The 17,491-nt window shown below is 32.9% G+C and overlaps 1 protein-coding gene across 49 annotated transcripts in view; it reads right to left on the bottom strand.

The window, feature by feature from the left end:
• Positions 1-1,602: 1,602 nt before the first annotated feature.
• Positions 1,603-17,491, bottom strand: part of LOC105463581 (adhesion G protein-coupled receptor L3) — an 856,114-nt gene continuing 840,225 nt past the window's right edge. For 15 of the 49 annotated variants that reach the window (XM_071093422.1, XM_071093421.1, XM_071093420.1 and 12 more), the window contains 3 exons: positions 10,922-11,050; positions 6,363-6,380; positions 2,858-4,419 (listed from right to left, as the gene is read on the bottom strand). In XM_071093422.1, the coding sequence (XP_070949523.1) occupies positions 3,620-4,419; positions 6,363-6,380; positions 10,922-11,050 (947 nt within the window). In that variant the 3' untranslated portion in view covers positions 2,858-3,619. Of the gene's footprint in view, positions 4,420-6,328; positions 6,381-8,294; positions 8,355-10,921; positions 11,051-17,491 lie in introns of all 49 variants that reach the window. The other 34 variants (XM_011710772.2, XM_011710773.3, XM_071093442.1 and 31 more) reach the window with 13 other exon arrangements.

The raw sequence follows: 17,491 nt of genomic DNA, 5'->3' as shown, positions 1-17,491 counted from the left end.
GCCCATAAAATTTAATTCCAACCAATTTCTCCTTCACCAAATTTGGACTTTGCCACAAATATTTATCAATTAGGAACAGGGGCTGTGCAACAATCCATCAGCTTCAGAATTAACTGAACATGAGGTCCATTAGCTAGTGTCCCTGATAAAATATCATGTGAACTAGACTTCAAAGAGGAAAAACAACCAAGTCTAAAAATGTTACAAAAATATTATTTGACAAGAAAGTAAACATTTGTTTGTTTCAGTGGCATAAGTTTTACTTCTAACTGGCTAAATAAGCTGTATTATAGCTCTATAGTATATCTGTTTGATGGAAATTCACTTCTTACTGGAAAGTCAGATGAACACATAAAAATATACAGATAAGCAGATCATAAATGTCTCAGGATATTAAAAAAATTGAGTCACAAAAGATGGTAGAAAAAAGAAAAATTTAAAAATCATTAATCATCAACAGCTCTATAAGAAAATGTATATGAAGAAGATTCAAGTTCAGGAATTCAACCCTTGCTAGTGTAAACAGGGCAAAATGAATACATTAGATATATGCAAATTTCTATTGAAATGTATGTAAAATTAGTTCCTTTATCCAATTTAATTTTTTATTATGGTTACATAAAACTTGCAGGGGAAATCTCTCTCTGTTATAATCTTTGGGATCTTAAGTCTCTCTGAAAGCATGCCATTTATGATGTATAGAGTTCAAAAATCTCACTCTTTTTTCTTGATGCAAGAGCGTGGTAGTAACTTTATATGCTGAATGTTCTTCTGCACCAGTTTATGTATTCAAGTGATCTTTCTTCAACTTGGTCTATGTAGAGCTTGAGAGGCTACCTGCTTCAATTTTCCATATAGAAACACAAAAATAATGGGCAGGGAGGTAGCAATGTCAGAAAATCAGCAAGCTGAATTGAGGTAGTTTCCCCATTTTTCTGTGAAACCAGCTTCTTACTGACAGAGATACTTTCATGTAGGTTACTGTTTGACAAAACAAGCATAAGTGCTCATAATCCACAGACCACATTTGTGTTTCTGAAGTTACCATAAACACATCTAAAAAGGATTCTTTTATTGCCAAATGTATTCTACGTATCAGGTGGGTTAAATGCCTTGGACGTGCTAATATTGCCATAGTGTGGTGTGAGAAAACCGAATTACCATTAATGCTTGTCATTCTCCTCCAACATAAAATCTGTAGACTTAAAAAATATTCATGCCAATTGACTAAAAAGGAATGATACATAAAATATTTTGAGGTGATGTGAAGGTTATGATGCACTCTGGCCTAGCAGAAATTTTTTTGTCATGTATTTATAAACTATATACAGATTATTGGCCATTCTCTAAACTTGGTTTAAGATAGTCATTTATAGATGGATAGTGTTTAGATTTTTGAAAAAGGAAACCCCAAGATAAAACACGCCACAGGAGAAATTATAATTTGGCAGATTCCGTTTAGCTTTGCCGTAACAGGGGATCTGTACCTGGACACTGCTATAAAGGATCTGCAGTAATGAGAGATCTAGAAAATTTCTTGGAAAGAACTTCTTTATCTTTTCCTATTTCCATCACATAGAATAAGAAAAAAACACAATAAAAGTCTTATTATATCTTTATAAAATGAATATTCTCTTTGCAGCTTTTAGCAAATTCAGGAAATTTGAATTTCTAACATCAAAATGGAATGTACAAAGGAGGAAAAAAATATGACTCACCCAGACCCCAAATTTGATATTTATATCTCTGATTGAATCTATTTTTAAAGGTAAGCATAGTGACTGCACCTGGTTTTAGATAGTAAATAGTAACATATATGTTAACCTGCTCAAAATTAAGTGATGCATCTGATTTCAGCCAAAATAAACATGCCCATTCCATTTTTCTGGTTTACTTTTGTCTGCAAACCTGTAAGATTTTGTGCTTAGCTTATTCATCTAGGCAGAGTGATTTCTTTTGCATGGCTCATTTGGGCCATGGAGGATTAGCAAAGTTTATGTATTGAAAACAGAAGGAAAGAAAGGCGAGAAAAATAAAAAGACTAATTAATCATATAGTACATACATCAATACAATATCTTCTAAATCTCAATCAGTTGTTTATTGGTTGGCAAACAAGTTTCACTTTTACAACAAATATTAGTAATGAGGTCATCCAACTTTGAGACCATACAAAATGGATCATAAATTAAAAAAAAAATTATATGTGCTGCTAATTTACCTTTTGTATTCCTACATTACTCAAAATCCTGTCAAATAAATAAATTTTCCTGTTAATAAACAGAAGACTTTTTTTAAAAAAATCACTTCAAAATAATTTGACCTTTCAATTCTTACTACGAGGGAGTGAATTTCCTCTAAAAATCGGTAGTGCAGGTGCCCACTTGGGGATCAGACTGAGCATTCAGCACTTTAATGCCTATGGAAAACCGTTTTCACATGCAGAAGTCCCACTAGTTCTATAGACACCTTTTGACTTCTAGAATCATAGCTAGTGTCCTGGTGATGAACTGCTTGCCAAATATGCTTTGCATTACAACAGATGTGCCCTGTAAACATAAAAGTTTGTCCTGCTCTAGTTTGCAAAAAACACTGTTGGAAATATTCTGACTGCATAAAGATATATAGTGAGGGAAGGAAGTCTAATTTTATTTATTTTATTTTTTTGTAAAAAATAATTTGTTTGCATTACTAGAAAATGATTCTTATAAAGTGATAGTTTCATTTATTTATTTTTTGCCAGGCGAAGTTTTAAAGGAAAAAAAGGTGAAAAAGAAAAAAAGAAAGAAAACGAAGAAAGAGAAGAAAGGAAGGAAACTTTGCTCTCTTACTGGTAGACAAACTTGCAAGACCAGCACAAAAGAAAAAGAAAATTTTTTTTTTTTCTACTACATTAACAGGACTCAAATTCTGGAGGAACAGAAAGCAGACTATATGTGCAATGCTAGTATCTGTACATTACATAGAAATTGTTCAGCTTTTTTCTGCCATTAGTTTTATCATCAGTTAATACAGCAAATCATAAAATATGCATTTAGCATATAATTCTAGAATTCCCCTCCATTTCATTATTAATTTTGTTGTTTTATTTTGTTTTCCACAGCTATTGCAGTTGTGGTGAATTCAGGCTGTGAGTGACCGAAAACCCTATGTGATACAGTTTTGCTTTGCTTTTATGTTTGCTTGTGCAGCACTCCAATCTAGATGCAGCATTGTTACTAATTTCAGACAACTGTTCTGGCCTTTTAAAAAGCAGGTCCTTGTAATTTTAGTAACAGAGCATCAGAGATGTTAAAACAGACACAACGTAATTCAACAAGGCCACAATGAGTGCCATTTTCTTCATATCTTGTTCATTAACATAATGAAGTCTCCATCTGAAGGGGAAAGGACAAGAAAGGATGGGGTACAGGAGAATTTTAGCAGTTATCTTTCTCCCCTGGGCTGACCTAAAAATCCCATTTAAAAAAAAAAAAAAAAAAAGTCTGAGAGTTTGTGTTTGTCTTTTGAGGACAGCATAAAGATTTAGGAGTACACACATTATTACCACTGCTTATATCAACTCAGAACAGTCAACAAGATGTTAGCAGTTTTGTTGGTTTCAATTTCTGTCTCATCTTCTATAGACTAGTGACCAAATGAGCAGGTCCTTTTGAACTTCCCTCGGGAGGGGTCCCATCTTTGTTTGGAGGAACTATAAATCCATCACTGCTGCCGCGACCTAGCTGGTAGTAAGTATGCAGCTGATGGACGTGGTTTCTGGAGCCTAGGTTTGGCATGCTTTTGTAGTAAACATCTTCGGCATCACCACATTTGGCCGGTGGGGGTTCGGTCTGGGTGCTGGTGGTAACACTCTCTGTGGCGGCCACACCAGCCAGTGTCGGCATGCTGGTATAGAGAGAGTCTCTATGGGGTGACTGGAGATCTTCTGTGTGCTCGTTGGTTAGCAAAGGGAAAAAGCTCTCACTGTGGTCTTGGGGGATCCGCCTTCTGGTATAGTGGTGTGGCTGGTGGTTCTCGGTGGAGTATACTCTTGGGGGCAGCAAAGGAGCATCAGATTCCTCATGAATGAGTTCCAGGCCCAAACTCTCCTCGTGGTTAAACGAGGAGGCATCATCCAGGACAATGGCATCTTCTTCCCTTCCACTGCCAAGGTTATTCACCAGCTTGTTCATTAGATTCCTGTTCTGTTCGCTGGAGCGCTCGTGGTTGTTCAGGTAAGAAGGGATATAGTTGGAAGTGAGTTCCTTCAGAATCTTTTTCTCTAAGGCGGTCTCGTTATGGTTATAGCCACGGTCTATGATTTGCACACAGTTGCTCAGGTATTCGCCGCTGGCAATGCTGTAACTATTGCCATGGTTACCATTCAGTGGTAGAGTATCCATGACACTTGTATCCCTGGCATTGTTCAGAAGCCCCTCTGAAAAAGATTACAAGATACTATGACATTTATATCCAACAAGTCATAGAACACACACACACACACAGAAGCAAAAACATTCATCGACTATGAAATATGTATAAATTGCTAGCATTTACTTAAGTATAAAATGTTTGGAAGGAAACCTAAAATATTATTAAATCTATATATGTGTATAATTGGACCAGTGATTGAAATCATATAAATGGGAAAATCATATTTAAAGTAGATCTTTAAAAGAATTTTTAAAAACCTATAAATTATCAATTTGCAATTGCCACACAAACATTGGCTGACATTATTTGAAGTATATTTGGTTATAACTTGACGAAATAACACAAAATTTTGGTATAGTCATTCATAGCTTTCAATTTATACACATCAAAGTCAGTTAAATAATTCATTACCTTTAATTTTACATATTGTCTTAACATCAAAATAGGTATAATATTAACATAATTCATGTGTGGTACTTTGAATATACTGGTCAAAAGTAAAAGCAATAAGCAGTGTCTAATAAATTGATACTGAATTTTGTAAGATTAAAAATAAGCCCTACATAGAAAACCACAAAAGGATTATGTTAAATTTGTCAGAATGATGAGGTCATGAGGTAATGTTTAGTCAGATAAATGGCACGTCAAAAGAACTGACACCTAGGAATTTTCAAAACAAAAGTATTTGGATTTACTTTCCAATTTTTTTTTCTGCTATAAGGACTTTGGCTGTTATTGTATGCTATGTTATTGTATACTATCCCATCAGAGATTTTTTTTAGGGTCATTAGGTAATACTAAAAAAGAATGTGGAAAGACACAGGTATCTGGTGCCTGAAAACATTGTGTCAGTATTAATGTTACCATTGTGTAATGAATGATGGATTTGTGTGCATGTTAAAGTTTGGGTTTAAAAGAGGATAAACATTTTATTCTGGTAAGAAACAGCTGCAGTGAAATAAATCTGACCACATATTTCTTCAAGGTTTTTGCCTTCCCTTGAACGAACAGAAATCCGAGAATCTATAGTAGTTTCATAAATCACTTCAAATGCAACCACAAAATGAAAAAAACACATTTAACCAATACTGGTAAATAAGAAAGGGTGTTTATTTACAGAAAAATTAATTGGAGAATTCTATTAAACTTCTTAATATATTGGTAACTTGTGAAAATACAGCATTCATTCTATATCTGTGATGCAGTTATTTATCAAAACCCAACTAGTTTCATTACTGGTTTAAATTATGTGTTTCAAATATGTCAATTTTTATTTGGACTCCTGATGCATACTGTGTATTCAACTAGGACAGTTTTCAAAATTAGCAATGCATAAATTGTATTAATAAGCAGCCATCACAGACATAGGGTGAAGCAATTTATTTTCATTTTATATCTTGTAGACAAATCCACAATGTTAAGAAAAAATAAAAGTAAATGCTTCTTAAAGGGCTGTATGTGATGGGTGATAGCTTTTGCAGAAGCTGCTATGGTATGCTTGATGGCTATGGTTGGATGGCTGATGCATTGAAACACGTGTTTATTATTTTGGTTTATCAATGCATTAGGTAAGGGCTGAAAACAGCCATAGTAAAATAAAGTGGATATGTTGCACGTGACACATTTTTATGATGGAATGTACTAATAAAAATTAAAAGTTTATGAATTACTTAGCAAAAATAAATGCTTAATTTAAAAACAATTTAACTCACACAAACATTACATGAAACTTAACAACTATGTTGATTATGTGACAATAAAAGAATCAGACAACAAAAGCGTCTAATCTCTATTAACATATATTTATATAAGTTGATTCATAGGCTTTTTAGTTTTTAAATTGTGAGATGAACTGTTTTTAATAACTACATCATCTATATGTGATGCAATAAAAGTGAACTAAAAAAAATTACATTTGATATGCAATGTTTAGCTTTACTCCCATACTTGTCTCTCTGTAGGGCTCTAAACGACAGCATGAAGAAAAGGAAAGAAAAAACAACAAGTAAGCTTACAGCGACAGTAGAAGAAACATGAGTAAAAAGCAAATTGATGATATGCAGAAAAAAGAGTCAAAGGAAATAATTTCCACTGCCCCAAAATTCATGAGTCTGGGTTACATGATTTCTCATAATTAAAAATACTGAAATGTTAGTCAGAAAATAAGAAATCCCCCTTAACACATGCTAATATACTGAGTCTTTTAAAAAGTGTTTCCACCGTTTGTAAATTTCAAACAAATACACACTTAAGATTATCACATAAACCAAGGAGAGTAAAAATTTGAGGGCAGACCATGACTATTTTCACCAATATATTTCAATGTCACATATGTGTGTGTATGTTAGAGTATACCTGCTTCAAGGAATGTTATTTATTTTTAAATTTTTTCGGTAAAAGTATAAATAAAATCTGAAGCTTTTATACACAGAGAAACCAGAGTTGAAGACTTTCATAATTGTGTTCATTTTTTCCCGCCTTCTGTATCTTCTCTTTTCCTGCACAAAAGTTATTTCCCTATTTTATATATATGAATTTTTAAAATCAGTTTTAAATAAAAACTGATCAACATTGTCATTTTTGGAACTCATATTCAAAGGTTGTGTAATTATGGAGGAAAAAAGATTAAATGTATTTATTATTCTGAATACAGAAAATGTGAAAGGGGAAAAACGCAACCAACAATATTAGGTTTTCTTCTGGATTGTTGCACAATTGTATGTGATCAAACATTTTGAGACTTGATCCTTTAAACAACAATCCTGTCCAAATTATTTTTTAAGGGAAAAAACCTCTTAACCAAGTTAACAGAGTTGTTCTTGCTGATTTTGTCTACAAAAAGACTAAAGTATCATAAAATAAAAACCAGCAAATTCACTGGGCCAGATCATTGCAAAGGGTTCTATCTTATTATAATTTAATGATAGTTTAAAGAGACAGTTTTGGTACTTTAAAGGTTGATTTGCTTCTCAGAAAAAGATCAACAACATTTCAAAATGCAAAGGAAATCTCTTTTAAAGTTCAAAAGAGTTTAAGAATAAGAATTTGAAAGGAAGGGCCAAGCCAGTATATCAAGAGATGTAAATGCTTGGAGGCTCATTATGGCTCATTCCTTAAATGAAAACATTTTAGAACTGGAAAACACATGAGAAATCACTGAAGTTCAATTCCTACTTTTCAGAGAAGAGGAGACTGCAGCCGAGAGGGGCTGAGCCTTTATCTAACACCACACCCTGCTAATATGGCAGAACTGGGATCAGAAAAAAGTCTTCGAGACTTCTTCCAATTCTGTCTAGCTTCAATCTCCTTCACTTCACATCTGCCTTAGGCTTTGAATACTATCACAGAAAATCTATTTATATACATTCTAAAATGATCTTGTATTCTTACCAACTGTAATATATTCTTCACTATATTCCATTCTAGGACTATGTTTCTTTAAAGTTTTAGAATTGAATTAAATTACTTTAAAATGTAAATTATTTTAGTAAAATCATGACTTCCTCTCTAAATTATGTTTTGTTGACAGGTTTTTGTATAATGAGATTTATCTTTACAAAAATTAAATTCCTAATACTGACAAGAAGATAATGGTCCTAATACTGACAAGAAGTACTCAGCATGAAATTTAAAACATTTCCAGATAGACTCTGAATTCAGTGTAATAAAAGTATATTATTCATCTTCATTTCTAATTCTGTATGCTTCAGTGACACAATAAACACATCTTTACATATTTTAAATAAATGGTGTTACAACCAAGAATAGATACTTTAAATCAGAATGCTTCTATGCTTGGATAGCATTGGTGCAACTGAACCAGAGGACCCACAGAATAGAACCAAGTGGTAATTCAATATAAACCACTCCAGTACATACCGAGCCACCTATATTTCATGTAAGATTTCACCTTGCCAGTAAGAATATAAGTGCATTCATCTGAAAGCATAAGATTAGTAGCAATATGACAATCACCAAGATTTATTTTTGGTCAGTGGTAAAAAAGAATTATTTTAAGCACTACCATAGTTTCTTAACATCTTAAAAAATATTAAAACATTATATAGTGTACAATTAAACTTCTGACTCTGGAAAACATTAATAAAGTTATTTACTTTTTTTTTTTTAAAGTCAGTAAAGTTATTGAATTTACTGGAATAAAAGACAAATTCATTCAGAAGAATCCTTTGTGTATTTATTGATAATCTCAGTAGCAATAACCAATCATAGATCCCAAGAATAAAAGTTTGTATCAATACAGTATTATTTAAAATTCTTACATTGTGAGAATTGCAGTTTGATAGTTTTTATGGAAGTATTCCATCCTTGGAAAAATCTCATACTTTAAGATACCAGTAAAAATAAAGTAAGACAAGAAGGCAGATATTGAATTAGGAAAAACATACAGATTAATCAGTGTTACTTTTTCATTATATAAGAAATTAGAAATTATATCTGAATTAGCAAAAAAGTTAAACAAAATGTGGTCCAAATTTATTACTTGTTTTGAAATAATTACCTATGACTCTTCTATGTAAGGTGAATAAATGTAGAATACATTTAATTTCCAGATAGGGTGAAAATCTTCATTTAACATCATTCAAAATTTACTAATATGTCAGCACATATTAATATGTTTATAATGACACAATTAACCTGTCACTTGTCCTAAGGAAAATAAAGAAAAAAGCAAAATAAAACAAGCCTTTATAGGGTCTACTAAATTGTCCTGCCAAACCACATCTGATACATTGTGTAATGTACAATTCATTGAGTGCTACAATGAAATAGGGACATTGAGATATAAAGAGACACTTCAGGTAGGGTAACCAAGAAGAAAGACCCAGAAACTGTCTCATATTGATGGTTCTGATTCATTACAGAAATGGAAGACTAAAGGAAGACAGGATAGCTGTTTCCAAGTATTTAAAGGATTGCCATAGACAACAGAAGAATGCTTTGCTCTTCTTTGTTCTAGAGGCCAGAGACAAATTTCAGCTTAGAGGAAGGAAAAAAATATACATAACAAATGGAGTGTTTCAACAATAGAATATATGAGATTCTGAGGTAGGATGGGCCCCATTAGGGGAAATACTTAAGCACAAGCTGACAGAATGTCAGCAATGATGTAAAGAGAATTCGATGAGCTCTGTGCTTTCTAATTCTAAAGACATGCACCCTTTAAGAAATTTGAAATTGAAAGTGAGCTGAATTATTTCATTGTATCGACAAATGACTTGCCTATATTCCTGCAGTCACTTTTGATTATTGACTTTGGTGTTTCTGAAATAATGTAAAATCATCCTTCGTATCTGGCAAGATGCCTCCTGAGGAAGCGCAGATGGTTTTAGACACACAATGGCCTTATTTTAACAAATATATCCTTTTCTGCAATGGCACATTCACACTAAGTTGCACATACTCACACCACTAATCTTTCACCTGTGACTAAGAAAAACAACAACAACAACAAAGATTTCCACAGAGGATAGTAGAAATGTTATTTAAAATTGCCTAGAAAATTTAAATACTGCCAGTCACATTCAAGTTGAAAGAATCATGGAAGTCTCTTTGTAATTGTGAATTTTCTTTCAAATATAATTTCAAGTAAGTGGATCACTGACTAGGACTTTTAAAAAACTTTTATTTGAATAATTTTCTCTTGTGGTCTCTTTACATATGATATATTTTAAGTTTTCTGTGTCCCTAACACATTTTTATACTCAGGAAAGATAAAACCATGTCCGAATGCTTATATTGTAAGTGTTTTTAAAGAGATCTATGGTTTTTTTTTTTTTTTTTCTGAGATACAATTAATTTTTGGGTCATTTTCAAGCTGGAGGACGTACAGAGGAACCATACTCAAAAGCCTTGTTTTTAACATGTAGCTGCAGAAGAAAAAGCAATTTTATGATCTGCCCGAGCCAGCTCTTACTGGCAATGGCAGAGCTAAGGCAGAACCCAAGCTGCTACTGCCCAGTACACTGTTTTTATCCTCCACTGCTTAGTTCAACGTAATTCTCCCCAGAGTTGATTTAAATGCTTTCATCAGTACTAATGGTTTGTGCTCAGAGTGTACTTTATGGTATAACAAATTAAGATTTATTTTCTTGATCTTGTAATATTAAGACTACTGAATCAAGTCTTCTTTTATGTTACTTACCTTAAGAAAATATCTCATTTCTCAAAATGAATACATAGATATTTAATATAAAAACAAATGAACAACAAGTACTGACAAACCACAATACATTTTATAACATTATGGAGAAACAAACACGTATTGATGAAGCAGGCATTTGTTTATCAGAAGGAATCCATTTCTTACTAAGGAAAACCTAAGGAAAATGGAAAATAAAAGCACCAAGAAGGGTGGAATGCGAAAGGAGTCTGCATGTCTGCTTCCAAAACAAAGAAAAGCAGGAGAAAGAAAAATAGAATGTGCCCATAAAAGCTACATAAAATGGGACTCTCACTTGAAAAACTTAAGATAAACTCCAGCACACCTTGTGCGTTGTACATGCTGACAGAAGGGTTGTTACAGACCGCCGGTTCCCCAAGCAATGTATTATAGGGATTGTTAGTACCATGCGGACGAAGCAGAGCATTGCTTATAAGATGATTAGCCATGGCTCCTGGAGCAGCCCCATAGAAAGACAGAGAAAAAAAAAAAAAAAAGGTCAATCAGGCAAATGTGTTTGAAAAAAAGAAAGGAAACATTTAGAATGACAACAATTGATATAGTCCTGATTACAGGCAGGCAGCTAACTAGACTAAAAAAATATGCCACTTAGAGCACACATTTCCAACAATGCACATATCTGAGTCAATGGGAAAGAAAGAAAATGATTTACAATGTTGATTAAGCTACATTTAAGGTTTTCTTTTTCCCAAGGTGTATGTTAGAATATATTTCCATGCTTGCTAAAAATGAAAATGAAAATGAAAAAAGCAAAATCTAATCATTCATACAAACAAAACACAAAACAAAAGTCAAAAAAAGTTTAAAACAGGAAAAGAAAAGCAAAAATTAAAACATTCCCTCATTCACAGAAACCACTGGGTTGTTTCCAATGAAAGTAAAAAAGGATAAAAGGCAACATTTATGATAAAACACTCATTTGGAGAGCAGTTGTTGACACAACAGAATTTGACATTTCTGAAATTCTATGAAGAGGAATCATTTAAGATGAAATAAAACAAAATATAATCACCCATTAGTACACCATGGTAAGCATACTAATTTGGTGATCTTACAAATCTGATAAAAAATCATAGAGATGCTATTTTTAAATATTGTAAGTAAATTATTAAGTTTACAATGTCAAGCAATATACATATATATACATATATAACACTCCATTTTCCGTTTCCCAACTGGCTGTTTGGAATTTGACATAGCAACGAAACAGTATTAAATTCTTTCACCCTTTTGTGAATACTTTTTGTTTTTAGTTTCTAACACCATCAGCATGACTTGCAACTTTCCATCCTCCAAAGCCATTTAACCAAGAAGCAAAGATCAGAGGAGAAGTTTTATTAATATACTTAGGACATTTATGAAAATAATAGAATTGTGTATTTGTGTTAGATGAGAAAGAAAGAAAAAGTCACAAAGGAAAGGAAAATACAAATGGCATGGGAATAGTCATGTTGAACTGACAAGTATATGTTTCATCACAGGATGAAAACACAAGCTATAGGCTGGGAGACAGATTTGTATAACAAATTTACAAATATTTTTAATCCAAAAAAGAACTAGTATCGAGCATGCAGAAAGAAGTCTCAAAAGTCAACATTAAAAAAAAAAACTAATAGCAACAACAAACACTCCAATTAGAAAATGGTTCAAAAGCGTAAACAGATATTTTGTGGAAGAGGATACACAAGTGGCAAATAATCTTATGAAACAAATTGTTATTGGCCTTAAAGAAATACAGGTTAAAACCACAATGAGACATTACTACATATCTAAAATAAAAATGATGAAAAATACTAAATGATGGCAAGAATGCAGAGAAATGATTATTTGGACATCGTTGGTGGGAATGTAAAATAATACAGCCATTCTGGAAAACAGTTTGGCAGTTTCTTATAAAACTACTTGTGCAATTATTATGACACCCAGCAACTGCATTCTTGAAGATTTATCCCAGAGAAATGGAAATTTACATTCACACAAAAACCTGTATATGAATGTTCATTGCAACTTTATTTGTAGTAGCTCCAAACTGGAAACAACCCAAATTTCCTTCAACTGGTGAGTGGTCAAACAATCTGTAGCATTCCCATACCATGAAATACTATTCAACAACCAAAAGGAACAAACTATTGATACACATAAAAACTTGGATAAATCTTTAGAGAATTTTACTGAGTAAGAAAAGTCAATCCCCAAAATGTACATACTGTTTAATTTCATTTATACATGTAATGTTCTTGAAATGACGAAATTATAGAAATGGAGAACAGATAACTGGTTGCTAGGGGTTAAAGATAGAGGATGGAAGTAAGTGAGTATTGTCATGAAGGGCAGCATGAAGCATCCTTGTGGTCATAAAATTATCTACTCTGTATCTTCACTATGATGGTGTAAATATGAACTTACTTTGTGGGTAAAATTGCATAGAACTAAACACATACATACAATTAACTACAGGTTAAACTAATTGCATAGAACTAAACACATACATACAATTAACTACAGGTTAAACTAAAGAAATCTGAACAAGAGTGGTGGATTGTATCAATATTAATATTCTGGGGTGATATTGCAGTATAGTTTCACAAAATATGAGGGAAACTGGGTAAGTGATACAATATCTCTCAGTATTATTTCCTACAACAGCATGTGAATCTACAATTATCTCAAAATAATAAGTAATTAGGCCGGGCACAGTGGCTCACACCTGTAATCCCAGCACTTTAGCAATCCATATTAAATTAATGAAACAACAAAAAAAAAGTCACTCCTAAAAACTGTTAAAAATGAGAAGGGAAGTGTGGGTAGTAATATTTTCGATCTTTTCTAAATTATAACTCTTTGTCAGAGTAAATTATCAGTCAAGTAACAAATGTCTTAACCTCAACATTGAAAAAATGAACATCTCTTGATTTAAAGGACACTATCCCTTGTCAGATCTCTAGAGTTGGAAGGCATCAGTTCATTCAGGAAATAACTCATGTGTTTGCATCCTGTATTTCTTGCAAATAATTAGCGTAGAACTGTCACCGAATTTTTCACTTTCTAAGTGTTCAATATTTGCTTTCTGAAGATGTAAAACATATACATCTAAATGTTCTTACATAGTGCAATGGCAGATTTGCAATCTATTGTGTAATGGGCCTATAAGGGCATTATTTTCCATTAATGAATTAAATATATGGTATTTTATGAGAAAAAAGGAGTTCATCATAGTGCCTTTCAGACAAAAAAATAAAAAATCGTGCATCTTGAACATTTATATTGTTGATGTTCTGCAAATTTAAGATGAATAACAGGATTTAGTCTGCATAGCATATTAGAAAACCAAATTATCTGTAAATTATACTTCCCATCTTATATTTATTATTCTAGATATTTTTCAAGTAAAAAAGTAAAATTAGTTTTCTAATACAATAATTTCTAAAATCACCCTAAATAAGCATTTAAATAGAAAATGAAAGGTATAAGTTAAACTGAACTAGTGTAAAAAATCTTAAAAAACATATAACTGCCAAAATTCTTTATACTCCCTCAAAGATAAGGGCAAGATTTTTATGGCTAAGGCTTGCAGTTGCATCTCTCCGTATTTCCCTTCATTGCTATACATTATCTAATTTGAACTAATTGGAAAACAAATAATAAGGTAGGGAGATTGCACGCCACTCTTCTTCCTTGCTTCATATAGCTCCAAAAGTAAAATATTTCTTTGTCTTAAATACATATACATTTTTTCTCTGTTGATCTAAAAGAAGATAACTTGAAAAAAGAAAAATGCACTTTTGAATAAGGAACAATTGATTTGGGAAGAATCAAACGCAAGCAAGAAGCGGATGACTCAACTTTCTGGTTTCTGTGTTTATCATTCACTTTATTGAAAAGCCAAGAATACAAGAACAAAAAAGGATTCATCATACAAAGAAAGGGGAGTTTTATATTGGATTTCTAATGAAACTATCAAAGATTTTAAAAATATTCTATGTGGTTATATCGATCCTGGCATAAGCTTCCTTGTCAGTTTTTGTAAGTGTTTTCTAATTTTGAATGTATTTTAAAACTACTTTGATCAGTGAAACTATTAATCTGAGAAGACAGTTAGTTCTAAAGTTCATTTTCTTTTTCAATCATTTCTGCAAAGCTGGAAAATCCAGCAACAATGGCAGAAATACTATATAGCTAAGTGTTATGACACAATGGTGGCTACATGGAACAATATTTAGTCTCAGCCATGTGGCTTTGGTAGGTTGCTTCTTCACATCTCAATGTAATCCAGAATCAGTTATTGATCTGTAGCCCTAATGAGTGTCATGCAGTCATAACTGGAGATCTATCTGCTGGTTACACTGAAACCATATAAAGACTTATAAAAAATAACATAAAAGTATTAAGGAAAATGCATGTTCCTCTTTACCCTTGTTATTAAGGACCTTTTCCTGACAAAAGAAAATAATCGCTACTTAAAAATTACTTGTTTCTTTATTGTCTAGCACTCACTTTCATGCCTCATGCACCATTTGAAATCAATGTAATTATTGTTTCTGAAATTAACTCTGCAAATGGAGAGTTATAATTCAAATGAGGTCTTCAGCAACAGAAACAAAAAAGAAAGAAATGGAATTTGATGATTAGTGTTTTTCAAAGTGTATAAAGACACAGATAAGCTCTGTGGGTTTGTGAGTATGAAAGAGTAAGGGATATGTCTGAGTAATCAAACAATTTTTCCTCATTTGATTCACCTAATGTAAGAATTAAATACTTTTCCATGACTATTTAGGACTCGGAGTGACCTCGAGAGGACATGCTTCCTATCACTCTACCAAACAAGTACAATTTTTCTGGAAGGTACTATCACATAGTTCCTACAGTCCACACTCACTAAGTAAGCATTTCAATTATATTTCTGAATAGTAGCACTGACTGTGCTGAAAACAAAACCTAGCTTGCTGCCAATGCCTAGATCTTTTAACTAAAAACTTGCACAGAAGCTGTCTTCCTCCCCCTTTTATGTGCAAAGTTACTTTTGTCTTTTCTCTGTAGCTGCACTGCATTTCTCTTGCCTTTGCTGAAGTCTATTCTGTTTGCTTTTGGCTGTCTCCCCAATTGACTTAGGTCATTTTTAATTCTAATACTGTCTTCCAGGATTCTGTCTACCCTGTCTCTTCCTCTTCCTTCCAACCAGCTTCTGATTTGTAAACCTCCCTTCTAATAGCTGTGAAACTGTTGAAGACTTCCAAGAAGTTCAGTGTTTACAGACCATCTGTCACTGTTTCTCAGCTGAAAAGTTGGGCTTACTCGTTAGTCAGTTTGAAGACATACATATGATGGTGAATTTTGGGGGCTCAGGGAGGACGAGATAGTTACAATATTACATATGTGAAAAGAAGGTTCATGTGTTCATGTGCTAATTTTTCCCGGAATGGAGAGGCACCATGAAAAAGCAATATACAGGGGTTTTCACTGCTCTACATCAAGTATCTCAATAGTCCCTAGAACTCAAAAAAATATTTGTTTAATTAATGAAAAAACTTACGTGAAATTGATGGCATCTTGAAAATATAAAACTAAATCAAATTTATCCATTATGAGTAGTCTTATAATTTTAGTAAATTTTTAATAGTGTCAATTGTCCAGTTCCTAATGTAATTTATTTCCTTCTAATCCTATACCAGGTACTCTACTATCTAAACTTTAAAAGCAGAAATAAACAATCATATGTTATTTGGAAATACAAAAGGCTACCTGAATACTAACTGTGGATAACAACAGAAAACAAAACAAAACAAAACAAAAAACAACTCACTACCTGCCATGACTCAAAGTAAAAAGCCCAAATTTGGGTTAAAAATAAAGTGGCTATATGAAAATGACAGTTCCTTAATAATTTAACTCACAAACTCCTGGCTGCGGTCTAGTCATACTTGCTTAATTGCTATCAGAAACAAGAATTAGCCCTCTAATAAAGCCATGGAAAATTATTTAAGATTGAATTACAGTATATGTGTATCAAGCACAGCATAGTGTCTCACGCCTGTAACCCAACACTTCGGGAGGCTGAGGTGGGTGGATTACTTGAGGTCAGGAACTCAATATCAGCCTGGCCAGCATGGTGAAATCTCGTCTCTACTAAAAATACAAAAAAATTGGCCAGGCATGGTGGAGCATGCCTATAGTACCAGCTACTCAGGAGGCTGAGGCAGGAGGATCTCCTGAGCCTGGAAGGCAGAGGTTGCAGTTAGCTGAGATCACACCACTGCATTCCTGCCTGGGCGACAAAGCAAGACCCTGTCTCAGTAACTAAATAAATAATAAAGGAAAACAATATATGTGAATCATTACCATGGTTTTCAATAGAAGGCCCAGCACAAAATTTTTATTTCTGATGAAAGTGAGATACAAAGCAAAAATGAATTTCGTATTCTATACTGAAAAACTTGGGGAAGTTTCTTTAACACATGTTTAGAAGAAAGTCAGATCCTAAAGCCACTGAAATAGATTCAGTTAAACTCATAGTCATTTTAAGAAGGGTTCTCTTCTTTTTTTTAACTTCATTTATACCTGAAGATCTAGACTGATATAAAAATTGTGAATGAGTGAATTTTGAATGAAATAATGAGTCACACTCTTCTCAAATGTATAGTTTTAACACAAAACTGTGATTTTTTTTTCTTATGAAAATAGAATAGGTGTTTTGACATTGGGAGGCCCTGAATGACAGCACTGTCTGGGCTGGTTCAGTGTAACTGAGGACTGGAAATCTAAGGCTGAATGATGTGCTTTGAAACTGTAAAGTAAAAAACACATCTGAAAAAGGATGACAGTTGGATCTCACTTGACTCTATCATTCAGAAACATAATTCAAACAACGCTTCTTCTT

The sequence above is a fragment of the Macaca nemestrina genome, chromosome 3 (assembly GCF_043159975.1).
Source record: "Macaca nemestrina isolate mMacNem1 chromosome 3, mMacNem.hap1, whole genome shotgun sequence".
Taxonomy (NCBI): domain Eukaryota; kingdom Metazoa; phylum Chordata; class Mammalia; order Primates; family Cercopithecidae; genus Macaca; species Macaca nemestrina.
Note: the sequence above shows the minus strand (reverse complement) of the source record. Positions and strands in the feature narration are given on the sequence as shown.